This window comes from Asterias amurensis, chromosome 9 (assembly GCF_032118995.1).
Source record: "Asterias amurensis chromosome 9, ASM3211899v1".
NCBI classification, from domain to species: Eukaryota; Metazoa; Echinodermata; class Asteroidea; order Forcipulatida; family Asteriidae; genus Asterias; species Asterias amurensis.
This window is the reverse complement of record NC_092656.1, coordinates 4612155-4624596: the sequence shown is the minus strand read 5'-3', so window position 1 is coordinate 4624596 and position 12442 is coordinate 4612155. Positions and strand designations below refer to the sequence as shown.

At 36.9% G+C, this 12442-nt stretch overlaps 1 protein-coding gene across 1 annotated transcript in view; it reads left to right on the top strand.

The window, feature by feature from the left end:
• The window catches only part of LOC139941326 (semaphorin-1A-like), a 66894-nt gene that overhangs the window by 44874 nt on the left and 9578 nt on the right, over positions 1 to 12442 (top strand). Inside the window, exons 18-19 of the mRNA XM_071937760.1 lie at positions 1782 to 1931; positions 9066 to 9236. Coding sequence (XP_071793861.1) covers positions 1782 to 1931; positions 9066 to 9236 — 321 coding nt within the window. The remainder of the gene's footprint in view (positions 1 to 1781; positions 1932 to 9065; positions 9237 to 12442) is intronic.

Sequence of the window (12442 nt, the reverse complement as noted above, 5' to 3'; positions counted from 1 at the left end):
TTTGGCTAGTTTTTTTAATAACTTTCGAATTTATGTGGAACTTATGACACCAAATTTAATTTTTTTTCCAACTGAGCAGTGTAGTATCTTGCCTGCCAGGAAATGCCATGGAATGTCTTGGGTCACTCTTGTTGTAAACAAAAGTTACATGGTCTATACAAACCGTGATTTGATAAACGGACGAATAACCACAATATCAAAAGAAAGTGCTTCATAGGCTGTAACAACACTTATGGGAAAAATTTGTTTGTGAATCTTAACTTTAGGCAAGTTTTTCACCAATGGCCACTTAACTAACCAGTCTCTTTTTAGAGGCAAGGCTTAGGCTATTATCGAAAGGGTAAATTAGACAAATTTCACTCGGTATACAGTTGGTATATAGGATATAATTGGCTGGGAAAGATAAGCAGTTACAGTTCAGTCTTGTTCCAAAGGAAAACAGATTTCTTTTGTCTTGTGTAGCAAGTACAAAAGAAGGAATTGGGCGGTGAGGTAGAATTATTTCTACCCCCTTCCGTTTGTCAACTTTTTTGTCATGAAAAGCAGAAACGTTGTCTTCAAGTTCATGTCTGTTGAGTCAGGTTTCTTTTCTTACTATAATCTGTAGAACATTAATGCTAAAGAGGGGACCAGCCCATTTGTATGTAAGCCTCCCTCTGAATTAAACAATCTTTAGTTTTTCGGTAAAACTTCTCTTGAGACAATCCATTCACCACTTCATCCTCAGTGTCACATTTCACCTTTGTTGATGTCCGACATCAATAAAGGGTGTCCGTCTCGCTTCCTTTTTGTCAAACTGATGTCCACCCTCAGCATGCTCAGAGGGTCTCATGCTATGCAGGGACAGGAGAAGGGGGGCCTTGGTCAGGAACAGGCAGCTTGTGGAGCAATATTTCTTGGCAATAATTCTGTCAATTATACAAACCATACTCAAATTTAATTAAGATTAAATGTTGGATCTTATAGGCTTATGTTTATCCTTAACTCTGCCATATCACTGTAATACCAAGATGAAATGCAGCATTTTTTATTAGGTTCAGTTTTAAAAACAAATGCACACGTTTAAGGCAAGTTAAGTAAAACAAATTTAACCCCAGCTAAGTTATGAAATTCATGCTTACGACCTAAGAGGTCTAAATTACAAAACCTGCTACGTACGTAACATGACGTTCTGATCAAATAGAATGGTATTTGAGAATTTGTCTTTGTTCTTAGGAATCAACTCTGCTTATATGTTGGTCGTTAGTTAACATATCAAGACACTTAGATTGAAGCCGCTCTAAGATGAGACTTGATTCTGTAGAGCTCCATGTCGTAGTTATAAAATCTTAGTAGATAATCAAAAAACCGGATTTCCTCTGATTAGTTTAGCTGACATCCTTGATTAACCAGATTGTCAATAGAGACTCTTGTCTTGTAGGGCCCAAGGATGTAATCATTCTTGGAGATAAATTTCTTAATTTACTAGAGTGACTTTGATCAGTTGGGTATTACATGCTCTGGAAGTATTCCTGTTATCATTCTTTAGGTAATTCTTACTGTGCACTAACTTTCAACCTGCACCGACAAACTCTTTGAAATCCAATGCTTGATTATTTTCATCTTCTTAGTGAGAGAGTGGAGTAACCTTTTTCCTTCTGTTTGAGAACTAACTAACCTCCAAAACTGTGCACAGGATTTCTCCACAATTATTCGATTTAATAGTCGATTGCTTTAACCTTAACACCCCTATCTCTTACACCCACTCCTACCCCTTCCCCTTGCTACGTCTGTATATATAGGTACGACACCAGAAACCACTGAGGGTTACTCAACGCCGTCCCCCAGTCCGCGGCTGGTCGTAACGACTACAATGAGCAACGAAATCCTACCAGGCAAGACTACGACTCAAAGGCAGAACCTCTCTAACGAGATTGACCCTTACTTTGGAGGTAAGGCCCTTTGTACACCTCACAATGGCGGCTATGTTATATTATGTTCTTGTCAGTTTAGTTTTTTGATAACGTTGCTACGGCATCTTTCTCCTGCATCAAAACATTGCAATTAGTCACTGACTCATAATCACAACGTCACACACAGGGATGTGATTCCACCATCCGAACTATCACCCTCGTCACAAGAGTTTTTCACGTTTGAGAAGAAAAAAATAAGAAAAAAAGTAACATTACATCCCTGTTTCAGAGACAACCGTAGTGCACTGCTCAACTAGATTTTATTCACGTATGAAGTTAACGCAGTTAAGCATTATTTCCTAACATTTTTTTTTGAATGAGCTAGGCTTAGGAGAATGGTCTGTGCCTGAAATGTTAGCTTGGCATGCAGTTGGAAGGGTTACTTAAAAAAAAAAAAATGAATACACATAATTAGGTTAGCGGGTACACCATTGGGCCAAAAGTAGGAAATGTCATCATGCTTGCCCAAAATCAAACCCAAATAATACCACTACCATGAACGATTAACAAATCAATCATTAACATTGCAGTCAGAATAACAATTCATTTTAGCTACCCGTATAACAGCAATAACCAAGCTCAGTCCCCCCCCCCCTCCCCCCCCCCAAAAAAAAAAACAAACAAAAACAGTAACAACAACAACAACTGTGGTACATAATACGTCAGTTTAAGATTTACGACAAACTCAAGAAATTCTGGAAGACATTTTTTTTTTTTTTAGCAATCTCTCACCAAAGAATTCCATTGTCCAGAGACGCAGTCTGGAAGAAGATTTGTTTTTGTTAGTTATCAGGACCCTTCCCCCAACCCACTGCCCAAGTGTCTACTTGTATGTTAAATCATTAATGCTTGCATTGTATAGTATCTGCATCACTCACATAAAACTAACACCACGCAGTTGCATTTTATTCTTAAGTTCAATACTAACGTTTCTGTTGTCCCATGTGATTTTATTTTGCCGGCGGAAACGCTGGCCTATTTTGTTGTCTGAGAATTTGCATTTAGCATATTTTGACCAAGCACACAATATTTGGTCGATGTTTGTTTCACTGTCCATTCTCTTTGTTAATAAACGGCACAAGTTGGCAATATATAGCTCTGAAGATGAAGTTTGACAGTGGTTGCTCAGAATAAGTTGGATATGTCTTGCTGAGTCTGCTTACATCACAGTTTTTTTCCGACCTGGAAGTTTCATCCTTGAAAGTCCAGAGGAAAGTGAATCTTTAAAAAGTTCTAAGCTAAAAATCTTTAAGAAGCGCCAAGATCTCACAGCTACAACATGACCTCTTGTGAAATTCTAGGTCTGGTATTTAGTCGATGTTATTTGTAAATAGAGATACCCTTGTTGCATGTTACAGTCCATGAAGCAATTTATTTGATGGTCAGTCATAGAATATGTCATATATTTTTTTTCCCCCGTTCCATACCATAAAACCCTTTTCGTTTCCCATCTGGTAAACTCATTTGTCTCTCATTAACGCTGAGACCTCACTCCCATGAACCATTGGTAAACATGGCCAAGAAATGTCCAAGCTCTTAAACTGTCACCCCAGAAATTGTTTAGGATCGGTTAGAGACAGGGCACATTTCTGCTTACTCTCTGGAGAAAAACAAATCTGAAACTTAAATATTTTCTGGTACTTAGAATCTTTCTGTTCTACAACTCTGGCATCAAAATAACTTTGAGTTATTCAACCTTTTCAATCTTTTTTTCCCCCTCCATTCTTTAAAATTAATAAAAATAAATCATACTTTAAAATTAATAAAAATAAATCATACTATTAACGCTTTTCCTTAATGACTATTCTAAAAAATGGAATTGAGGTACGAATTTGGTATATTAATAAGGGTAACAACAGGATAGCCAGCTGTGCTACTTCTAACAATTCTTACAACGGGGCGCCACTCTGGAATCTGGCATTCATTTTGACTTGCAAAACACACAGCTTTAGTCATGTGCCCTGACTTCATTAGATGCAAAATGGCATTAATTTGGATACATCATTAATTCATTTTCAATAGAAAAAAAAACATAGAGACATACCATTTAGTATAAATCAGAAAAATTAGCATACTCATACGTTTAAAAAAAAAAAGAAATTATGTGGGTTAAAAGGCTATCATTTTTATATTACCAATTTCCCTTGATTTTAGTTACTTTGTCACTTGTCCTTTTGATTTTTGATTTACTCATGTGTTTTATTTTGATCCCACCACCCCTTGCATGCTTAGGAGTAAATGGTATAGCATTGGTTGATGTGTTAAAGAAAAAAGAAGGAAAAAAAGGAAAAAAAACTTATAACGGGTAGTTCCTCGAGGCGTCAAAAACAAGGATAAAAAAAAGATAAAAGTTAGAGTTCATTGGAATGCCCCAGACTTTCTTTTTCAAAAGAAGCACACCACCTGAATGAATGTTTTCATGTTTTGTTGCTGACGATATAGGCATGCAACTTCAGCCCATCAGCTGATTTCTTTTTGCTTCCTCTTTCTAATGCCAAAGTGAAAAAAATGAACAATTCTGCACAAAGTTTTCTGTACTCTGCAGTTAACTTTAATTCTGTTTGCGTAAAAGATAAAGTTGCATGTCTGGTGATGCTCTACTGTGAGCTGATTGAATTAGAAGTATGAGGAGTTTGACAATCTCACAAAAGTTTCTGACGCACAACCAATGCAGTATCTTATTCATTAAAAATAATCTTCACGCAATCAAATTGCATCGTAGAGTGGGGCCAAACTATGGGAGATTTACTTGTTATAAAGACATCGGAAATCCAATTGATAGGGTTTACAAATACAGGGATAGCTTAGGGCAAAGTTTTTTTACATTACAAATGGGTTATCATTATACTGCTGAAAAGGCAATGCAGTAGTTTAATCAGCCCCCCTCAAATTAGGCAAACAAATATCAGTTGTTAGCGGTTTTTTTCTTCTTTTTATTCAAACAAAAAATAATGAGGCTGTAAGGCCGGAATTCAGTGTGCAGAATGCATAGTATGTAATCATTTAAACTGAAATACACGCAAAGCAAAGCACCTTTTTTTTTTACGAATAACGCAGGAATTATGTGTATGGCGTGATGTGTACTTTCAGTTTAACGAATTGTGCACTAAAACACTACATGACGATCGCACAGATTTCCAGCCTAAACAAGCTCTTTTTTTTCTCTCTCTTTTTTTTTTTTTTTTAAAGCTGCATAAATTTTTTCATATAAATACCACCATGCCCATGTTAAGTACTTAGAAGATAGTAGCATACATTCATTCACAAACCTTCACCAGTAGTAATCAATATTTTGTGCACATTGAAAAAATAAAATTGGGAAAATAAAAACAAAAAATTGAAACAAATCGAGCAGACTGATTGCCATGAACGAAACAGAGAAAGTCGTAATGAGCAATGTCTTTATCTAGCCGCCATGAGTGACAATAAAGGGTCTTCTCCTCAATATCTTCTCACAGGTTCTTAATACAAGGGATCCTTCCGTTCTTCTCCCTCTGGTGATTGGCTAAAGTACAGTTGAAAGATTCTCCAAAACAGTGTTTAGAAATTAGAACTTGTGTCTAATCTGGTGACCTTGGCCCTGCCTGAGCCACCAAACAAACATTAGGCGAAGCTGCTCTCATTGGATATTAACAGTTGTAAAGATCTCTGAAAATTAAGACATATTTACTGTATTAATTTTGTACATCTGATCTCATCCTCAACTGCTTTAAACATTTCAAAAGAACACATCATTATTGAAGATTGTTTCGTACACATAATCAGATTAAAATATGCATTGAATTTTGAACTTTAGTTCATCAAAACTTGCATGAACATACAATATTCAGTCATTCCGAAATTTGACCCGTTTTCCTTCAAAGTTTTCTTTTCATTGAGTTGATAAGATTCTGTTTTAAAGTTACTTTCAACTGTACATGTGTCATCGGTGTATGTGTTGAACTTGTTTATTACAAATCAACCAAGAATATTTCTCTTTTTGCCTTTCTAGTTTTCCTGAAAAGATCCTACACAAAACAAATGCAATTTGAAATATTCTTGGGCGATTTGTATCCATGTCACATTTTTGACAGATTACTTTGGTTGTAATTTTTTCTTTTCAGTTATTCAGTCTCTCAGGTTCTTATTCACCAGTCTTGGTTATGTTTATCAGTGACAAACATGATTTTCCCCCTCTCCTTAAAACAATATCCAACTTATTCTACTTCATGGAAGAGCTCAAAACCTACATTACAGCTTCAGGTGGCAGAATTGTGCCTGTGGAAACTGAACTGGTTTGGACCAGTTGGAACTGGATTGGACCAGTTCTATCTGGTGAAAGAGCTATGGGCTTTCAATCAGCACTATCTGGTGGAGGAGCTGGTTTTAAACCAGTACTGTCTGGTTAAGGAACTGGTTTCAACTGGTATTCTCTGGTGGAGGTACTGGTTAAGACTGGAAGGACCTGGCTTTTGGTGGTTAATAATTTGTTGTTGGTGGTTGGCTGGAGTTTTCTTAATAGCTGGATGGTGGTGTGCTTTATCGGTCAAAATATCTACTTTGGCATTATTTTGTTTATCTGTGTTTTTTATTGTTTGTATCGATATGTAATTGTTGTTAATGTGTTTTGTATCGTGTTTGTGTCCTTTTAATTTGTGTTTTTTGTTTTGGTACAACAACAGATACACAAGACAACAACATTTTCAGCATGCTGGTGTTTAATGTCATTGTTAATGCTTGTCTTGTTTGTGGATGTGTTTGTTTGGACGATAATTTGTGTAAAATGTGTGATCGTTTTTGTTCTGGAAGTAATGGTTAAAGCACCTTGTACCAACACTGTCGGTTAGGAGTAAAGTTAAATAACATGTGGAGCAGTGCATTCAGTTGTTAAATTTGTCTGAACTAATTGTATAGAAAGGCTGGCAAAACAATTCAAGAACTGTTCAAACAAGTGTTTTTTACAGTTTAAAGTAATTGTTTAATTATACAAAATATTAGTAGTGATATCTGATCCATTTTAGTCATCTACTGCATGCTTGCCTGCTTTTTCTATTCTTATCCAATTTTTAGATTAGCTAGAAATCCTAAAGTCATTTCTGTTTGACTTTCCTTATCGTAAAATAACATCACAAATAACTTTCCCAGATATTCCGTGCATGATTGATACCCCGCATGACTGTGTACCAAAATAAATTTATACCTCTCTCGTTCAGTATGATGTTTTAATTACTAGAATGTCGTCAGCCTGACTACGTCTTGACCATTCCTCTCACTTCAATATTACCTTTCCATCATCAGTATGATAGTGGGTACAAACATCTTATAAAAATTCTACAACACTGGGAAATCTCAGTTATTCACATGTGACAGGCCTGGGTTTTTAGCTTTGAGAGGGCAAGGCCATCTTCATTTTGCAAAGGGCACTCCCATTGTAAAATCTTAAAGTCTATGGGACACCTTTGAAAGGGCACCACGGCCAAGACCAGGGCAACAGGGACAGTTATCTGCTTTAACAGATAAACCAAACTGCACTTGGCTGCAAGTTATCAACCATTTGACGATCACCATTCATAATCATTACTTTTATTTACGATTGCACAAAAAAGTCTCCTAATTCAAGGGGGAACAAAAAGCATGTGAAATATTAGTTATTTTCTGAAATGATTGCTTTTAGGTGGACGACCAAAGTCACGGCTGACACTGTTGTTGTTTTTGTAATAATTCATTCACAGAATTCATTTAATCATTGTATGCCCTGTTTTCTTTTATTCCCAACTTCCCTTATCCTTCCTTTCAATTCCAACTTCAATGATTCCATGCGGATTTTCCCCTACTAACCCTGTGTGGAAAAAAACTGTTATGCTCTGGTGAGTTTTACTCGAATGTTGTACGGATGAACGAACAATTCAAGACTAACTATTCTTTTAACTTGTTATCTTGTAATGCCTTGTATTATGTTTTTATGATTTTTAACTACCTTTGGTTCCCCTTTGTCTGTTGTAAATGTTTGATACATCTGAAATGAATGTCGTTTTTGTTTTAACTTTGGGTTGAAGGAAGAAAAATTGGCTAGAGTGGGATTCGAACCATCGACCTTCAGATTAACGTGACGACACTCTACCAACTTTGTGTTGCACTGTATTGTCGTTTTCAGTTCTGTGTGTGTCTGTTTAATTTCATGTTGATTTTATTTTTTGAACAGGTCTCTGTGACTTAATTTGTGATGTCTATGTCTGTTACCCCCCATGTTCTCATGAATGTGTTTGTTCTCTATGTTCTTAAAATGTTGAAATGATTTCTGACTAATAATACGTTGAACCAATTTGTTATGATTTCAGAATAATGCATTATTTCTTTCTCTAACTGGCAAGTTGAATGATGATAACCACATAAAAATCTAACTTTCTTGTTAATTAAACCTTGTGACTAATGTTTGCTCTGCTAACATCTCTAACTTAATATTTTTTACTCAAGAGGTTGTGTCTTTCCAATTAATTTATGGCTGTGTTTGAAACAATGGCTTGCATGTGCCTACAACTGCTTCTGAAGCCGGAGTTAAAGGCACTCCTTTCTGTCATGGCCTTAAATCGCCTCATCAACCACTTATTAGCCAAGTCTTGGCCGATACCCATTGTGCAGAACTTGTTTTTTTAAATAACAGACTTCAGCAATTTAATGGGGTTCAATTGTTGTAACTAATATTAAAATTTACTATGAGAGGGCGTCAATAATTTAATTTTTTACTAAACACTAAATTCTTCATTTCTGAGAGCGTTCATCATCACTGTGCTGAGATAAATCCAATTCCATCCACCTCAAAACATGCACCATTTCAGACATAGCAAAGAGCATCTCAACCATCACCAAAAAAAAAGCTACAGGGCCACTCCCAAAATAAAAGTGCTGTATTTTGCTTTTGTTTGTTCCTGCAGACAAAAATGCACAACATGAATTCACAAAATTCGTTTTATTCCTTCATTGCACTTCTGAATAGTTCATGATGTAATAAGTTGAAGAGAATGGATAATCATTTAAAGGAACAAAGAGGCACAATTAAAAGAAAAACGGGTTTTTTTTTCAAGTTTTTTTTTAAATATAATTTTTATCTTTTAACCACTTTTCCTACCTTCCCAGGATCTGTCGGTAAACCTCAAGGCTCCCCGTCAGTGATAGTCTGGACGTTTTTCATCATCGGCTGGCTGATCGCCTTCGTCTTAGTCCTCTTCCTCGTCTACATCTACTTCACCAGGAGATGCAAGGGTAACTATCAGCCCACAGACACAGAAGATTCCGTCTTCGGCTCAAGTAGGTGTTCCAACGTCTTGACCCGTACTGTGTGTGTGTCTCAACCAACCAAAAAGCCATCCTTGTATCTGCCAGAGCTCACATTTCACTCCCAAACTCCCCCTTTGAAGAACAGGACACCCCCTCAAATGCACCCTCTCTCAGCTTCATTTATTTTTGTCCTTGTTATATTGTAGAAGGCTTACATTAGCACCCTGTGTTTTGGTTTCGTTTTTGTTTTACTGTGGTATTGCATTCAGGGTAACCATCTATTTTACACTCGGGATGGATGAAGAGTTTACTTTTTTTTAAATGGAAACCTGCAATGAATAGAAAGCTTTTTGACAATGGAAACAGTCACCTGTTATATCAACACGACTACAAGAGTCTGTCCTGTGTAAATTGAACTCTGAATACTTAATTTGAGAAAGAATATTAAGAAATGTTCTTTAATGAAAAATATCAATCACCCTAAAAATTTAACTTTCTAGGACAAAAGTACAAAGAGAAAAAAAACCTTCATAGTGTCACCCTCTATGCAGTCCCACTGTGTCAACATGTCTTCACTTCCTTTGAGTTACTTCCTCGCAATTTTACATCTCCTGTCGAAACTCTCTGCTTAGTAGCATTGCATGGCATTACGTGTCCGCTCAGTCAGGAGACAGGTGGAAGATTTAGAGTCCATACCTTTCCTTTCTCCGTCGCAGCATTGCAATCAATGTGACTGGTTTTTCTCATGCTTTGTTGTTTCTTCAGTCATCTGTAACTTGAGACTCGAGGAGGGCAATCACAATCATCCACTATGAGAAGCGGTTAGGCTTGTAAGCATTGATGCTCCCCAACTCACCACACCCCTACTCAATTGACTAACACCCTCCACTCCTATTATCATCAAATCAGACATATATATCCATCATTTTGGCAGGGGTGACTTAACCAGGGGTCTCTCCATATTTAACCCTAGCACCAGCCACATGTTTGTGGCCAATGAACTTCTTGAAAAAAGGTGTGATTGCTTTTTTTAGGCTAAAGTTTGGCAGAAATGATTCTCAAGAATGATGTGTGCTGTCGCACAGTGTTTTAACACTCACTTACTTATTCAACTCAGAAATCATTAGTTTTGGCTCGAAATGATGTGATCGTTGGCTCAGAAATCATTTCCGAAAGTTTTACTCTCTAAGATGTGTCTCTGCTGCGGTTGTGAATGCAATCATCTAGAATTCCATTTCAACTTCTGCTTTTCTAACTTCTTCTTCTCTCTGCTTGTACTTCCTTTCCACCATTCACATGTTCTAGTTTGGTTTTTGGCTATGAAGCAATAATATTCTCTTGAAATCTGTAGTGTAGAGCTTTGTGTCTCATACTTAAAGTGTTTTGTTGTTGACGTAATTTTTCTAAAAGCTAATTGTTTGTCAACAGACAATGCCTGGTTTATACATACTATTATGCAAGTGAAAATGGGGAACATACTAAGACCTCCGAGGTTTGCAGCAAATTCTTCATCTCTATTGAAATATTGTTTGTTGAAAATCTCATATCAATTTCCAAGTTTATTTTATCTTCTTGGCTGTCAATTTCATTTTAGAGCTACCTTGGTTTTGCAAACGAAAAGTTTTCCAGTGTAACGCAATGAAGGGGCCAAGCCAGGGGAAAGGGAAGAATGGCCTTTGTAGCAAGTATGACAATCCCGGCCTGTTATTGACTGACGATTGCCTTTGCATTTGCATGACGTATAAATAGAATGAACTAAAGCATGCTTGGTTATGGCTTAATTTTACATTGGTCGACGGAAGACTTTGCTTTTTCTTTTTTGTTACCTCTATGGGTCATGCGGCTGCTTAATACCAAAGTAGAAATGATGTAGAAAAATGTAGTATCCAAAACCCACTCTATGGGTACATGGGCGTAAACTGGGTAATATCAGGTCTATCGTGATAGGTTTTATCATTGTCCAAAACAAAAGCAGTGTAGGTGTTAAATTAAAGACATCACCTTTAGGCCTGGAATTAAATGGAGGCCCTGGTCTTCGCCTTGGTGCCTTATCAAAGGTTCCCCGTAGACTTGAAGATCTTCCAATTGAAGTGCCCTGCGCAAAATGAAAAGTTCCTTGCCCACTTTATGATGAAATTCCAGGGCTGTCCCTTGGTTTAGACTTTAACATTGGTCTGCACTTGCCTGTGCATTTTCTAGACCCAAGTTTCACTTGTACCTGAATAAGGTTGGATGCTATCAATCAAGCTAGGTGTTTCTTTTTGTCTGTTCTGATGATAACATATCTAGGATTGACTGAAAATGCATGAAACTGTGAGGTTCTTGTTTAGTTGTGTTCCATCTGCAAGCAATTATTGGGCTTAAAGGGAGTTGTGCTCGATGCTTTGTGTATAAAGCGCCTTTGAACTTCCCTATAGTATTAATTTTGCACAGTTCGTCACCGTTTTCGCAAAGAGCCACATATCTGACAAATTACTGAATAATACAGGAAGGGGCATATAACTCTTTTAAGAGCCCTTTAAGGGGTTGTGAACCTTTAATATAATGACTTGTTTGTTGTGACATCAATACTTCGAAGTAATTAGAACCCAAAGATATGCCTAGACCTGGAACCATGCCAGGTTAAATTGAGATATCATACAGTAGGTTTTGTGGAAACGGAAAACTGGCCAGGGATCCATTGCAAAATTAACATACATTTGATGCCAGGTGAAATTGAGAATCAACATGGTTGATATCAAACTATTTCATCTTACATTTTTTATAACATCTCCAAAAACATTTAAATGGTGTACAGAATCAATCATAGGCTTCGCTCTACTCAGGATCAAACCAAGCTTAAATTCCCCCCATTTGCCGCAATGGTCTGCACTACCCCCTTGGAATGAAAGCCGAGTCGCACTGCACTCTTGCCATTTGGTAGCACTGTAGTAGTTGTTGGGATACGGGTATAATGTAATGAAGTCAGAATACTAACTAATGCCTCTCTTGTTTTCCGATTGCCACCATAAGTGCCCTCATCTACTTCCACTAACACCAATGCAGGCTCATGCTGCTTTGTGTTCAAGGTATGATTTCAAAAATCTTTGTTTTAAAAAAAGATGAAACAATTCACTATTTTCCGCAGCAAAAGAAGAAAACAAATCTTACCTCATTTTTGATTGAAATTTGTGTGTGTGTATTGTTTGTTTCAAAAGTGTTGGAATTGAGTCAAATATAGTAAATAGTTTGGGATG